The following is a 16347-nucleotide window of genomic DNA, read 5'->3' on the forward strand; positions in this document are numbered from 1 at the left end:
TAAACAGGACGTATGGTCACCCTATGCTAGATCCAATGTAGGTTTGTCATTCTGTCATACGCAGAGAGGGATGACTTGCAGCAGCTTAACTTTATTTTCAAAGAACAGAAAAGAAACCAAATACTCTAGACAAGAAACAGAACAACCTAGCATATAGCAACAACAACAGACGAGGAACAGACTGAAATGCAGGGCTTAAATACACAGAACAGATCAGGGGAACAAGACACAGCTTGGGAAAATGAACTAACGAGTAATTAACAAGACAGCAGTTGAAATGGATCAAATTAACCTAGAAACACAGACAATCACAGAACGGAAACAGATCAAAACATAGCAAACAAACACTCAACTTGACAATATGTCTGTTCATTGGTTTATTTGATTAGTGAATTATTTCAATTTTGATTGATGAATTTGTTAAGTTTTTTTTAATGAAATACTCGCTTTAATGAAATTTCCTTGCAAAAAAAAAAAAGAAAAAAAAAAGACAACATAGAAAGAGAGAAGCTATTGGCTATCTATCTTTCTGAAGGGAGTTTCATACACTGATACAGGGTTGGGTCTGAGGAGCTTCTTGGGATTAGTTCAATTAAGCTCCTTCTGGGCTTTATGTCAAGAATAGAACAATAAGAAGTGGAGCAGTGCTCTGATATCATCTAATGCTGCTGTTTGTGCAAATACCCCCTTTTCATCATCACTTCTCTAAAGACACCACTGTGGAAACATACCGGACTGCCTTAAGGTAAGAATATATATTTGTTTGGATGTTTCTCTTTCGAGATATAGTGTTTGTCACGGCGAGGTTAGGACTTTGCTGTCTCTTGCAAAATTTGGTGAGGAAGACACATAACACCTCTCATCGTATTTCCCGTCTTCCACAAAAACAAATTCAGAACATCAATAAAATGAAATTAAAGTACCTGAATTATAAACTAATGTTGCATTTATGGTTTAATTTCTGTTCCAGCAGGGAAATGTCTGTTTGTTGACTGAGTTTAATGCATACAGCTTTTATGATTATATTAATTGAGAGAGAACACAGAATATTTGGACTTTTAAAAATGAATTTGCAACAGGATCATTTAAAATAAACTACTGAATACAAGAACATATTCCAAACAATTTGTTAACATTATTTAATGTATGAAGTAATAATTTTTAATCTAGTGTTTATTTCTACATATAATAGTACATTTTTACAATTTCAGGTTGTATAAATTACCATTATTTGGGATTAATTCATTAGTTTAGTCATTAGTTTATGAATTAATAAGAATTCACAATGAACACTAGTATATATTTATAAATAAACAATAACATAGATGATGAAATTGCACCATGTTTTTTAAATGTTTTAGCTGAAAGGATTGTAGATGTCACGTCACACGGCAGAATGAGTAGGAGGAAGAGGAGAAACAGTCGCAGGAGGAAGAGCTCCAGCAGCAGTAAACGTGAGTGTTGATCTATATGTGGCTCACATGTGTGGAGAATAATCCTCTAAACACTGTCTGACTCACGCTTAACCCATGCCTGCAGCACAGCCTGCAAACAGGTGCCGGATTAGCCCTGTTTATATAGCACTCGGCGTCACACAAACATATGCTTCGGAAAAAATGCTATATACAATTAAATAATAATGATTATTTCTGCTGGGTGATAAAAGTACTATGGAAAAAATCTCTAAAATGCAAGTAAATGCACCAACTTAAATTTTTGAAATACAGAATTTAGAATATAGCAGCTCACATTATTGAAGGCCTTTTACAACTACAACGATAAAGATATAGTTCATACCACAGAGTTCAAACCACAACTATAATGATAATGGCACAGAGAAATTATAATGTTGGAATCACTTTCAGAGCCATATTTTCCAGCTGATAAACGATAAAAACAATCAGAATCCATTGTCATCCATAATCATTGTTATCTTTATAATTATTGTTCTTGGTGTGAACGGGCCTTTGGAATGTAAGAGTTATTGGCCCGAAAATTATTATGACACTAAGCCACACATTATAAAAATCAATACACAAAGCTAATTGTAAAAAAATATCAAACCTAGAGGCCTTTTCAAATAAATGTTGAGCTTTTCGCAATGACATCCAGATATCGAGACAGGTGTGGCTGAAGTGTCCAAATACATTTAGGGCCACCAGTATGGCTATAAATAATTTCTTTAACAGGTTAAAGTCGGCATGAAATGAATGTTGTGATGTATGAGTGAAACAGCTTCTGGAACAAGAACAAATGTAGGGCGGGGCTTGATTTTGCCTGTGCGGAAATGATTGGATGGTTAGTGGTTTGCTATTGGTGAATCTCATCATGTGAGTGACAGGTTGCCCCGCCCTCGCGCCAGTAAACGCATCATCAGAGAAGATGAGAGATGTGCATGGATGAATCATTTATAATACTGCAATATTCCATAAAAATATAAGAATAGTGCATTTTGATTTCATAGTGACTTTAAGCTACTTTACGATTACTACTGTAAAATTAAAGTGACTTTTCCTTTAAAAGGATTGTGTTACAAATAAGATGTCAAGAAATGCATGTGCAATGTGATGCATTTAAACCTCTTTTCTTTTTTGTACAGAATGCATATCTCCATATAACTTTCAGAAGCACACTATGGTGGACACTGAGGTTCATGGGGAGGAAGCTGCAGAGAAAGGAGAAACTGACTCATTCTGCAAAGAGCTTATATTGTCAGAGTCTGAAGATGAGAAAGAGACCGAGACTCCAAACACGGAGAAAGAAAACAGACCAGGGAGTTGTGAAGATTTTTTCCAGGAAAAAGAGAAAAAAGACAGACAAAAGTCAAACTTGGAACCAGTGGACAGAGATCCAGGGTTAAAAATAACACATTCTGTGACCTTTGATAATTTTGGACTGACCTCTCCCAGAGTTGTGTTTGAACGATGCCATGAGGCTTCTGCAAGAGGATCAGTTAGTAGTGTGATCGCAGTCACAACCACTAAGGTCAAGGACATGACCCCAAATATGAGGCTTGAGATCAGTGAAGAAGTGACGTCAGATGATTCAAATATCAAGACGACTATTGTTCTTCAAAAACGCAAAGACAAAATAGAAGAGACTCATTTTAGAAGCCAAACTGAAAAACACCAAAATCCCACAGTCTATTCATGGAACCAACATGGAGCAGATTACAAACTAAATGTCAATGAGAATGTTATCTATAAGATTAGCATTGCAGAGTTAAATGCTGAGGAAACACACGCTTCTAAGAGTCATTGCTCATGGGACGAGGCCGAAGAAGTGGATTGCCGTAAAAGCTGCTGTAAAAATAACTTTGGTTGGGGTAACGCAGGCGGCCAGACTGACACTGATTTCACACTGGTTGATGGATCTTCCTGTTGTTCATCACCCTCAGATTTCTGGCAACGTCAGAGACCGCTGCCGCTGCCTACCAGTCAGAGCAACGAGGCGTTATGGGATATCCCGCCCCCTGATGAATTTGCTGATGCGAAGGTTGATTTTCTTGCAGAAAATGTTGCATCGTGTCGGATCAGTCCCAAAGAAAAATTCATTGACCGTGACAACACTAATTTTACACGGACAGCATCTGAGGTTCCCTTGTGCAAAGAGTTCATATGCCAGAATACACTGGATGCGGACAACGGGTGCTGTGAACGGCTATCCGATTTGAGTCCTCAGGAACATTTATTCATGAATCCCAGAGTTTCAATGAATAGATCTTCCTTCACTAAACACTTCATCGACAAACATGAAAGGAAGACTCGTTTGCGCAATAACAGCATTGCCATCCTAGAAACCCAAACGCATCCTCCAGGCTACATGGACATACCACCCAAAAGACGAAAGACTTACCCAGGAGTGGCGTATCATATGAGTCAGGCCAGAGAGAGCATTCCCTCATACAGAGAGTCATTTTCTTCTGGCACACTGTCCTCGTTTTTCATGCAGTCCCTTCCCTCTCAAGCTGAGAGGAGGGGGAGATTCTACCTCGAAGACGAAAGACTTCGTCCATTTGGGAGCCGCAAATCTTCCAGTAGCAGCAGCTATAGACCAAGCTCGAGCTCTACAACTGGTCCTGACTCATTTAATCCCAAATGTAAGGCTTACAGCACAATCAAAAACCCTTTCTATCCATTCAGGTCAGATGAGAGTCCAGAAGAAGTCTTCTTTAGAGGTGAACAGTATCATGGGACAGCACAGTTAGATGAGATGATGCAACCGGGTTTGGATGGTGCTACTGCTGGTTTGATTGTTGTTGATCAAGAGCTGAATGAAGTCAATGAAAGTGGCTTTGAAGACGAGATGGTGGAGCTGGATGAGTCGATTTCGCCAGGTGACACCATGGACAGCCATCAAAGGGAACTTCTTATCCATGTCATCCCACCTTCGCTGAGCAACTCTGAAGAAAAAATCGATGAAGGAACACCCATCGGTGTCAATCCTATCATGTGCTACAGAGATGAGGCTGACGCCCCAAAGAAACGAAGAGGTTCAGTAATGACAATAATCACTGGGGACTGTGAGCAGAGATTTCTACATGGCAAATATGGCTTCTCACTTGATAAGGACATTTCAGGGGAACATCCAGTAGATACTTTGAGTCCTGTGAGTGAGTCCCCTGCTGGGTCTCCAATAGAGGACATGGGAAGCTTCAGAGAAGCTGTGGAAGAGCTCCAGGATTCATCCCAAGCACAAAAAACCACAACCTCTACAAACTCTGAGCTGACCTTACAGATGGACACATCCAGTCAGCAGCCTGGAGAAGTGCAAACAAATGAATCCCTGGAAACAATAAGTGCAGATGTCTGTATGACACCCAAACTCTATAAAAATGATTTGTCTGAACGGCAAAGTGCCTCAAAAAGTGAGCACTGAAATATTTTATGCTTTCTTAACATTGGTTTTCATCGGTGGGTCAAAACCTCATAAGCACTCTCCTCCTAATAGTAGAAAAAAGTAGAAAAATAAGAATTATAATAATATTTAATAAAAATTCGGAATGCTAGAGAGATTGAAAGCTACTGTTCACTCTCTCACAGATGGAGGTTTTGAAATATCATGTCCGCCTATTACCACAGCCATGAGCCAGAAGCAAATGCATCCTCCTTAAGATAATCACTATTTTATACTTTATCCAATTATATAAATAATAAATTATTTATTTAAAATATGCTATGTTTAAGTTAACATTAAGTTACTTATATTCACGGGCGCTCGTGAAGTGAAAGACTGCCGTCAGCCAATAATTGTAGTGTTTGGTACACGTGTTCAGACACTGGTCACACACCGAAGACATTCCCCGTAACATCGACTCCATGATGCCACGTCTCGTTCCCTTTCTCAGGGAACCAGGGTTACAGTCGTAACCTGAGATGTTTTTATGCTAGCTTCACTGAATTATGCAAAGTGTCCTCCTTATTCGTGTAATAGAAATGTCCACCCTAATCACAATGTTCATTAGAGACGTTTTTAATTAATTCAGGACTTCATGAAAATCATTCCATGTCCAGCAATGAAACGAAACAACACTGGATCAGTCCCTGTCACATCAGACAGGATTAAGAATGCGTGCTGCACCGACTCTTAAGTATAATTAAGAGTGCATAGTTCAGATTCAATTATCTTATCAAATTAAAAGAGGAAATGCTTCCAATAATGTTAACATCAAAAGCTATGTAGCCGAATAAATGTGCAGGTTGATTGACACCCTCAAAAACCATTAACAAAACTATGCAAGGTACAACAAAAAAAAGACCCATACTTCATAAAATGCAGCGAGGACAATCATGGTTTGTGCTGACCCCAATTTGCTGAAACCTATTTTAGAGATATTTAGACACCAAAATGGTAAATGTTCCTATTTAATCTGTCATTTAAATCATTTTGCATAATGTTCGGGCCTATGAAGATCATGCATATAATCATCACTATATTCACAATTATCAAATTTGCCACTGTGTTGGGTCATCACTTAATGTCCCATGCAAAATCTGGGTTCTGAAGATGACAACCGGATGAAAACCACAAAAAACATTGTTTTGTTGGCTTTGGTTTTACACTGTTCCTGTAATGAAGCCTATTCTTTTGTTTATCATTTATAGATTCATTAGAGGTCAAAGAGCACCTCAGGCCTCCAACAGATTCCATTCATAAAGATTCAGAGGAACACTCAGACCACTGGGCGAAGAGACGTAAGCTCTTCAAGGAGAGCAAACAACGCAGTTCTGCAGGAGGAAGTTCTATAACTAGCAACATCACAGATGAATCAGGTAATCACTTACATATATGCTCATTTAATTTGCCATATGTGAATTGTGTGATTGATTTCTAAGGAAGTTTCTGTGCAACCTGCAATGCTCTGCAGGGAATTGAATTATATAAAATGCATTCCATACTATTTATGGCAGGAATGTCAAACTCGCAAGCTTTACTGGACTAAATATCTCCTTTTGGGTGTTGATTCTTTTATTTGTTAAACCTTAGTGTAACCATCGAGCTCACATTGAACTTAGCTAGAGTTAGAGTGTTTGATATCCCTGATTTCTGGTATATATTTGGAAGTTTGGCTTGTGTATTGAGAAATGTATTGTGACAATAACTATTGACTAACAAAATGTTGATCAAAAATCGGATTTTTTTTTTCTGTCATTAAGACACAATGAATTCTGAGGACACTCGTTCAGTGGACATGTCAATGCGAGATATTGAGGACAGAGGATTTTACACAGAAACGTTTCACTCAGTATCATGGATCTACCATGGAGATGATGTTAACCAGAATGACAGTCCACACTGTCTCACCAGCTGTACCCGACCAGCAGCAAGTGGGTTCTTAGCCAGTTCTAGCCAACATTCATCATAGAATGCTATTTACAGTGTTTAAAGATGCATTATATATTTCAGTTCGCGAGCGGACAGTAAAAATCGGCAAAGGCATGGGCGAGTATCCCTGGGGCTTCCGAATTCAGTTCTCCAAACCCATTGTGGTTACTGAGGTGGATACAAGTAAGTTATAGTTTTATAAAATATAATTGATAAAAAGCAATAGTTTGAAGGCACTGTTAGTCACTGTGAATTAACGCATCAGCCAAATGCATAAAGGTAAATGTACTGTAGGTTTTCTCTAGATTACTTTGCTAAAAGAGCTGTCCTGTTTGTTGTCCTTAAATCATGGCAAAATTAGCCTTCCGGGAAGACCCAAAAAATGTCATGATGTAACTCTTTTTCATTTTGGCGAATTGAAATATTTGTATGCTTTCAAGATCTGCTTCTTCCCTACTGAGGGTTAGCTTTGGGGGTTGAGCTTCATTCTTGCTTTTTATACAAATTGTATGTTTCATGTACAATTGAAAGATTGATTGTAATATCCATATGTTTACTTTGTTGCGACGTGGATTGGCAACGGCAGGAATATGCTTTGGATAGTTTTTGAGTCATTTTAGAGTCTTAAGGTTACAGAAGCTGTACTGGGTTTAGGAGCTATTTTTACCTTTCAATTTAAGTATTAAAAAGTTCTCAAATTAGGAGTGACACATGGCTAAATTTGCTTCAAAATGTTCACACTAAGAGCCACTTTTAGCCTTAACCCAGCAGACAAAAATATGTTCTGAGAACTTTTTGCTAATGTTCCCATTAAGTTATGAAATGTTGATTTTTGTTTTTGATTATGCAAACATTAGTGAAAACATTAGGGGAATCTTCCATTTCATCATTTTGGGAATGTAACTTTTGAATGTTCTCTGAATGTTTTGAAACGTGTAGTAAGTAATAACGTCTGGAAAATATTAGACGAATGCCCAACTAAAATGTTTCAGAAAAAAAATCTTCCATGATTGATGAATAAATAACGTTTTTGTGCTAACGTCATTAAAGACCAGGCAACTTTGAACAAACAACCATTAATGTTACTGGATGCACGTTTGTTCATAACCTCGCCAGAACGTTAGCCTAAGTTCTGAGAACGTTCCCTGTTAGCCGGGAAGATTTTTGGAGAAAACGTCCTCCGGTTGTAACAGCTCTATTATTGTGCCCTCTGTAATCACATTACTCATACTCATGAACTCAAACCCTTATCAACCTTGAGCAGATGGACAATGCAGGAATTCATACAGTTTGAATCTGAGTAACATAGCCTAGAGTGTGCTGTTATGAGCCATGTTCTTGTAAATGTTGAGACCTGGGATGAGGTAAGATGAAGATGCTGGTCTGCTCTGCTTCAGATGGGGCAGCGGAGGAGGCCGGGCTGCAGGTCGGAGACTATGTGCTGGCAGTCAACGGCACTGATGTCACTAGTGTACCACACTCAGAAGCAGCTGACCTCGCACGCCAAGGTAAGCTGGACACTCAGACTACATTATTAGAGATTATTATTCATTTTATCTCATGTAACTGGTAAATAATCTGTTGTTTACAGTTCAAGACTCAGAATTACTCAGAATATTAATATGGAGATATATCATCTCAAACATATAAACAAAAATAAAAAATTTAAAAATATGTTAAATGTATAAAAATTTGACGTGGCTGTAGTGTAGCCACAAGTGTGGTCTTTCTTCATTTAGAATCTGAGGATGTTGTCTCTTAAACTCTGAATTTTATGAAACATTTTCTAAGACCATGTCATACCAACACCCACTTGCACTCTATTGTCTATGTCTAGTGAGGCGAACTGTCCCATTCACGTTTCTATTGTTCTCACTCGAGAAACCTTTCACACCTCTCCCGGGTATGAAAACAAATCTTCATTGTTCTTTTTATATCAAATTTTTTCTTTTGTTTGTATTCAGCCGTTATTAGCCTTAATTCTGGCATTACCTGGCTTGCCCATCTACACCACTTTGATATCTGTTCAGATTTTAAAAGTTGTGTAGTGTATTCCAGCCTTTGGGCGAAATCATGCTCACATCCCTCATGATTTATATGGAAATGCATTGCTCTTGTGGGACTGGAGCTCAACAAAATAGCAGATGCTATTGTATAACTTCATTTTGTGTTATTTCCTTTCATGTGATTTATGTTTAAAGGCCCGGACATATTAACTCTGACCATCGGCTCGGATATCGGCCGAATGCCGAACACTCCACGGCCGACGTGCAGGGGTTACTTGCATAAGCGAACTCAATCCAGTTTGCTGAAGGGCTGGAGAAAGAGGTGGTTCGTGCTCAGACACGACTGCTGCCTCTATTACTACAGAAACAAGCGTGTAAGTTCAGTTTTCTGTTTTATCCAGAAGGGTTTAACCTGGAAAATGTGAATGTGCAGTGACTTTTCCTTCTTCCTGGCAGGATGAAGGGAAGAGCCGGGCTCTGTCGGTGGTGAGTCTGGAAGGGGCGCAGGTGGAGGCCGACACCAGCTTAGGAAAGCCCTTTGTGTTCAGATGCTGCCCTGTCTCTGGGAACAGAGTTTACTACTTGTATGCTACATCAAACCAAGAGATGAAAAGGTGAGAACATACAGTGCTTTCTGAAAGTAAGAGATTGTTTTGCTGCTATTTTGTAAACATTTTTGATTAATAAAACTTTATTAATGAGAGTGTGCAAAAAAAAAAAAAAAGAGATACTGTACTAAATGTGTGTTTTGTGTCACTGCACTAGCAGACTTTTTCACTTAATTGTTTTTAACGTGTTTTTTGAATCTGGCCAGTGCAGGAAGACAAAATGAACTCATATCAAGATATCTTAGTGACTGTTGCATCAATTTATTTATCTCATTTATTTCTAAATTCAAGTCAGGTTTATTTGTATAGTGCTTTTCACAATACTCATTTCTAATGTCATTTCAAAGCAGCTTTACAGAAAAGCCGTATGTGTTCATTGTAAGTGGTGTGGTCATTGCAGTCCTACAAAGCATTATTATGGCAGTGATTAATATTAGTGAGATTATTAGTTAAATTGAATGGTTTTTGTTTGTTTGTTTGTTTTTTTCCCTAGTATTGGTTATATTTGTTGTAATTGAAATGTTAATTCAAATTGTAAATTGAAACAAATTGAAACGCTGTGCTGTCCAATGGATTAAGGTGATTAATGTAAGGCGATTTAATAATGTGCGTACGTACTAAAAGCCATCTGCTAAATAACAAATAACTTGAAATAAGTTTGTTTCTCAGGTGGCTGGAGGCTATGGGTCGAGCTGTTCATCCCATTACTCAGGTAACTTCCTACTCATTTGTGTACATAGTATTTGCTGTGACATTATTACACATACCTTTGGTATTTCATATGTAAATAATACACATGATCAATTAATAAATCAGTGTCTTGCTAAACAGAATATCCCATTGGCTGATTGAGACTGATGTTGTTATGGAAGTAATGCTAATGATGGTGATTGTTGAAGCAGAATCACGTGTGGGTGGACGTCACTCGACACAACTCAAACCTGCCCCCGCTGGCAGTCAAGACCCCAGAATGCCTTGGGTTGCTCCACCAGCTGGACAGGAACAAGGACTCATGGGTGCAGCACTACTGTGTGCTGAAAGATGGATGCCTCTATTTCTATGTGAGCATTCGCTCAACCTGCGCCATCGGTACGTCTGGGAACTTTTCACAGTGCAACAGTTTGAACTGCCATGTTGTTGTGCGACTGCTAATGAAACAAAATCACATGTGAATTATCTCTTCATAAAGTTGGGCTCCAGATAAAATAAAATGACTAGGGAGCCAATGGATCCTGAAGTTAAACATCTTACAGTTTAAAATACTGTTTTCTTTTAGTTGCCATATTTGAGAATTGTTCAAGAAGCACGTTTATCCATGCTCATATTCAGTTTTGTGGATCGGTTTTGAAGATCTATTGCAATAAAAAGTGCTTCTAATTTTTTACACATTCTGTTCATTCCACGTCACCTTCCTTTGAGTTTTACTCCCAAACAAACTTCTCCCTTACTTTTTACAAATATTCATTGCTTTAATATTTATTGCTACAAAGCTCTGTTGTGAATGTGTATCTTACAGTGTTTAAATTGTCGCATCAACAATCAGTTTGTAATCAAGCACAAATAACACCAATGGTGATATTATTATTATTATTATTATTATTATTTTATTTATTTTTTATATAATTTTTTATTTTTATTTTTTCTTTAGTCACAGCCTGTAGACCTGTAAATGATTCTCTTTTTATTAGGATATATTAAACAAACAGTTTTATTTATTTTCTTCAAACATATAAATATATATATTTCTTGTTAATTGTATGCAAATGTTTTATTTTATTTTAGTAGCTTGCTAAGCTATGACTAATAACTCCATTTGTGTGATTGCAGGAGGAATCTACTTGCACGGTTACACAGTGAGGGATCAGCCGCTGGGGTCCAAGAGATCCACGATTGAGCTCAGACCTCCATCTGAAGAGTTCAAAGTGTTCTACCTCTGTGCAGAGAACGCTAATGAGAACAAGCGGTAATTAACTAGATTTGAAATATTGTCCAGCAATAATATTCTTAGATGAAAGAAATAGTTCAAAAAGATTAAACAGACTAAAGTTTGCCATTTCTAAACTTTTTTTTTAAGCAGTTTTTTTTTTTTTTCATGAAGTCCACTTTATAATGCTTGTCAATCTTTCTTGCACCAAAAGCAATACAAATTTAGACAATACTAATTTCACCTTTCTAACAAATAGGGATTTGAATCTAAATTCTCTTTTAAAATCAACTATCCATAAGCTAGACAGCGCCTTGTAATATTGTTTATTGCAAAGAACTAGCATGGCTGACAGCAAAAGTGCATTCCTTTTTAACTAAAGTGCATAAAATGATCAAATCAAAAGCTTTGAGCCTAAACTCAGTCTTAGGTGTTTTCACTCAAGACAGGGCATGAGCGACTCTCTCCCCGTTACATTGGAGTCTTTAAGTAGGTCTCGCTCCCCTGCGGCTCCCCTGGGCTTTTGAGCCTGGGTGAGGAGAGTTATTGGCCAAACTGCATTATGTAATGCTATAGTGTGTATAGCACCCTGAAGGGTGTAGCCTGTGCAGGAGAATAAGTGGTTACCCACTCTCTCTATACTGAGGTTTTTAGCACATTGTATGTTTGCTTTGTAAGGCTGCTGAAGTAGAGTAAGGTGAACAGAACTATGATGGGCAATTCACAGGAGCCCCTCTGTTTCGTTCACCTCCCTCCCCAACTGCTGTTGGGTCTTGAAGAAGGGATGTGTCCTCCCATTAGGTGAGGTGCTTCTATAGATGTGGTAGCACCGAAGGTTGTTGTTGGGAACCCAGACAGCAACATAGTGTCTGCCTTTACATCGGGCCCGTGTGGAAACCAGATGTGGGCCAGATCTGGTAAGACACTATGTTGCTGTCTGGGAATGCTCCTTTCGGTAGGCTGATCCCTTTGTAAAATACTGGTAAGATATGCCTGACAGAAGCTGAGGCTATGTTGGGTGTTTTCTCCTTCGAGCTCTGCTCTTGGGGCCGTGTAGGGCTACATCCGGGACTTGCCTTGGAACCTGGGGGATATTTCCCAGTACCTGGGACTATTGGCTTAGGGAGTAGTGCCACCATATGAGTCACATGGGATGTGCCCATGGGGTTGATATGCTTTTGACTCCGGCTGAATAATTTGTAGAGTCAAGTTATGCTGTGCCCACTATGTTTGTGCATATTCACAGCCTAGTGAGACAGGCCTTCCCTCAGCATGGTGTAGTGGGGATTGTTTCCCCATAGTGTCAATACCACGACACAGAGTCGAAGTTCCACTTCGAAAGGGAACATCTAGGTTACGACTGTAACCCTAGTTCCCTGAGAAGAGTAATGAGATGCTGCGTTTCATTGCCAAACCTCGGGCTTGCCAAAAGAGTTTATGACGTATAACTCAGGCACCCTTTTATACTCATGGGCACCCTGCGTGTGACGCCATTGATTGCCGTCCGGCGTCCGCCAATAATTATCGCTGTTTGTTTACACGTGCCTCAGACACTGGTCATGCTGATGGCATTCCCCACAGTGTAAATACCAAGACTCAGCGTGTCGTTCCCCTTCTCAAGGAACCAGGGTTACATTCGTAACCTAGATGTTTTCAGCCCTACTAACCCAGACAGCAATATAGTGTCGGCCCAGATCCGGCCCACATCTGGGCCGTGTTGCTGTCTTGGAACGAGCAGGTGCGTCAATAGACCCCAATAAAATATTACTGATAAATCCTTGCCTGATGTCTGATGATTACATATACTGACCTGAGAATTATTTTCCTTGACAATATTTCTGCAATCATGCCATATGTTTGCTATCAGCTATTCAGAATCTGAACTAGCAATGCCAGATTCACGAATGAACAGTTCAACCGGATTGAAACAGAATCATTTGAAGTGGTTTCTCACACTGAAATAGTGACAGGATACTTTATCAGACAGAAATCAAAAAGAGCACTAGATGAGGTGGATATTTAGGCTACATATATGCTGTATTGTCCTATAGTCCACTGTCGCCTAACGTTTTTTTTAGCGATGAAGCAGCACTTTATTGCCTGCAGATTGTGAACGACTCTCTACTGCAGGGAAAGACAATTTATAGTATCAAAACTTTTTTTTTTTTTATGAAGACCTGTTCCCCAGAACTGATGAAAAGCTAGAAAGGCTCTGGTAACAAGTGTATCTTGCATACCTTAATCCCAGACAGCAACATAGTGTCGGCCCAGATCCAGCCCACATCTGGGCCGTGTGGAATCCAAGAATGGTGGACGTATGGTGGTGCTTTATTAATGTGCTTATGGTTGAAACTATGATGATTTATGGGTGACCCATTATTGTAGCTTCAGAAAATCCTCTTGTCCATATGAAACAACTGTTTAACGAATAATATTTTGTGAAATTTGCATGTATGTCTGTCATCATCAACAGTGATGAATTGGCAGGAATCAAAGAAATCATATACTGATGAATTAACATGATCCTTTTCTCCACTGTTTCCCTAGATGGATTAGTGCAATAAAATCTTCTATAGGAAAATGGCTGCCATTGCATCAAGCAATTCAAGACTACATGAGTCGCCCACCAGAGGAAACGAGAATGTGAACAGGACAGATCTTGCCACGAGGCGTTTCGCAACAAGTTTAGCGGTGGAGGGAAGGGAACGTGATGGTGAAGATCCTATGCCTTGTAAAGCCTTACAGACGTACTGTATCACACCACACTGGCATTGAGATACAAAATCAGAAAGATCAGTTGTAAGTAAGTTAGTAAGATGTGATAGGATCTTTACCGTTTTGCTAAACATATGTTGAAGTGATCTGGAGAATGGCTTTGAAGTGCTGCATTTGTTTAACAAACTTATACAATTTGATAATAACATTAAAAAGTACCTAAAAAATGAAGATGAAAACCTAAAATAAGTGTAACTCCATATATTCAAGTGCTTTATGACAACAGAGCAGCCGCGAGCGCATGAAGCTGCCATGGCAACCAGATCCTGCACAGTTCCCGCTGCGCTGTGACGGCTGCTAGCATAGAAGCAGAGGCATAATTCACTAAACTGTACATGCAGTATTAGGGCATCACCATTAGACCTCAGCCATTTAATAGATCGCATACCAAAAACATGAGCTTATGTTATATAGAGCTTCAAGAATGAATTATTTGTTCCCATTAAACTGTTTTCTCTTTCACATTTATACATATTGTACTTTTTAATAATCTCGTTTTAGTTCCACTTAACCATTAAGTTGTTATATGTTTCTTTGCATTCAGGCCTGCATTCCTGTAAACCTCTTTGTGTCACATAGCTACTTTCACTTCTGATTATGTTTCAGGATTTGCTAACTATGTGAAGCCGCTGCCGCCGCTATTGTACATAATACACATTTTCTTGGTTTTTGCTGTCTAGATCAGTTCCATAAAACATTTAGTCATTTTTATATAACCCACAGTAAAATATCTTACTGCTTTGTCTTAGCTCATTTGTACTATTTGTATGGCAATATTATGAACTTTTCCTATTCTTTGTATAAATAAGGATACATTTCTGGCTTTTTGTATGAATATTTTTTACTAGTACCGGATGTTTTCAGTTGGATAAGAATTATTACAAAACTAAGGGAGTATTTACACCTGGTCACTTCTTGGATTGCTGCCCATCTCAAATGCATTAACACTTGATGATTGGATGGCTGTCTGATCAGTGATAATTGATAATTGATCAAGTGTAAATATTCCCTAATGATTAGCTTAGAATTTGATGTAGTCTGTTCATTTAAATGCTTGTATTGCATGTTAATATCCAATGCTACTGAGAAAGCTTGCCAAAATACAGACTTGCATTATGTTCTACCTCACATAAGTTGTTCTTGTAATATAAGTTTCATGATTACACGGGTCAATGGTGTCATTGAGGGGTGAAATATTTTGTATGAATCTATATATAACCACTGATCAGCCACAACATTAAATCAACCAGCGTAATATTGTGTCGAGGCATGGACTCTGAACGCGTTCTGTGGTTTCTGGCACCTAAACATTAGCAGCAGATCCTTTAACTCCTGCAAGCTGCGAGGCGGATCCTCCATGGATCGGATTTATGGATTCAGAAAATCCCATTGATACTCAGTCGATTGAGATCTGGGGAATATGGAGGTCAAGGCAACACCTTGAACTCTGTCATGTTCCTCAAATCATTCCCGAACAATTTTTACATTTTTATCCTTATCCTGTTAAAAGAGGCCACAGTCATCAGGGAACACCGTTGTACGTGGTAGTGGCATAGCCAGTATATTATTTTTTGGGGGGTTCCCATCTTAAAATGAGGTGGTCACATTAGGGATGTTCATTTCTTTTCCCCCTGACTGACAACCAATGCTCGTTAAAAGATCATTAACTGTTAACTGACAAAATTATGTTAAATTAGAATTAAATTGGAATGGATGTGTCTATGACCCATTATCAAAACCTCATTTTTTTGTTCACTTGTACATGCGCAAATAGCAGCTTAAGGATTCATGCATCGTCACATGACACACGTGCATGCAGCGCTTCTGTGAATGTAGAACAACTATACAAATATGTAAAAGGAATAAATCCCTTTCACTTAAATGCATATTATATTTTAAAATAGCTGAAAAATGTTTTTATTCTTAGGCTATTCTTTTTTTAGAAGGTTTGCCGTGCCACCACCAAAATCCGGTTAACAAAGAAAAGAAAATAAGCAGAGTTCCACCTATTCGTCCAATTTCCGAACGGCTTGTCGCAGGGATGCCGGAGTGTATCCGTGTCTCGGGTCACAGGCTGGGAAACACCATGGATGGACAGCCAGACCAACACAGGGCTAGTTACATTAGATGCCAAGTCATTATTACAGATAACAGTTCTTGTAAAAATCGTGTAAAAAACAGTTTTTCATTATCATGACTTTTTACTGTG

General features: G+C 38.7%; 1 protein-coding gene across 2 annotated transcripts; it reads left to right on the plus strand.

Annotated features, from left to right (window-relative positions):
• The first annotated feature begins 302 nt into the window (after positions 1–302).
• On the plus strand, positions 303–16113 carry pdzph1 (PDZ and pleckstrin homology domains 1). Of its 2 annotated transcripts, XM_084401456.1 has the most exons (14): positions 303–745; positions 1362–1454; positions 2600–4867; positions 6105–6272; positions 6657–6827; positions 6907–7008; positions 8223–8333; positions 8663–8728; positions 9027–9205; positions 9288–9445; positions 10109–10151; positions 10342–10528; positions 11267–11402; positions 13911–16113. In XM_084401456.1, the coding sequence occupies exons 2-14, from the start codon at positions 1397–1399 to the stop codon at positions 14008–14010; spliced, it is 3747 nt and encodes a 1248-aa protein (XP_084257582.1). In that variant the 5' UTR covers positions 303–745; positions 1362–1396; the 3' UTR covers positions 14011–16113. The 2 variants fall into 2 exon arrangements, with proteins under 2 accessions (XP_084257582.1, XP_084257583.1); XM_084401457.1 differs by lacking the exon at positions 8663–8728.
• Positions 16114–16347: the final 234 nt, after the last annotated feature.

The sequence above is a fragment of the Rutilus rutilus genome, assembly GCF_951802725.1.
Source record: "Rutilus rutilus genome assembly, chromosome: 25".
NCBI classification, from domain to species: Eukaryota; Metazoa; Chordata; class Actinopteri; order Cypriniformes; family Leuciscidae; genus Rutilus; species Rutilus rutilus.

What these genes read in the sequence shown, in the direction of transcription:
- pdzph1 (XM_084401456.1), top strand. Translation starts at nt 1,397, where the DNA reads ATGAGTAGGAGGAAGAGGAGAAACAGTCGCAGGAGGAAGAGCTCCAGC. An exon ending in GAGCTCCAGCAGCAGTAAAC is followed by an intron (nt 1,455 to 2,599) that starts GTGAGTGTTGAT and finishes TTTTTTGTACAG; the next exon opens with AATGCATATCTCCATATAAC. An exon ending in ATTACTACAGAAACAAGCGT is followed by an intron (nt 9,206 to 9,287) that starts GTAAGTTCAGTT and finishes TCTTCCTGGCAG; the next exon opens with GATGAAGGGAAGAGCCGGGC.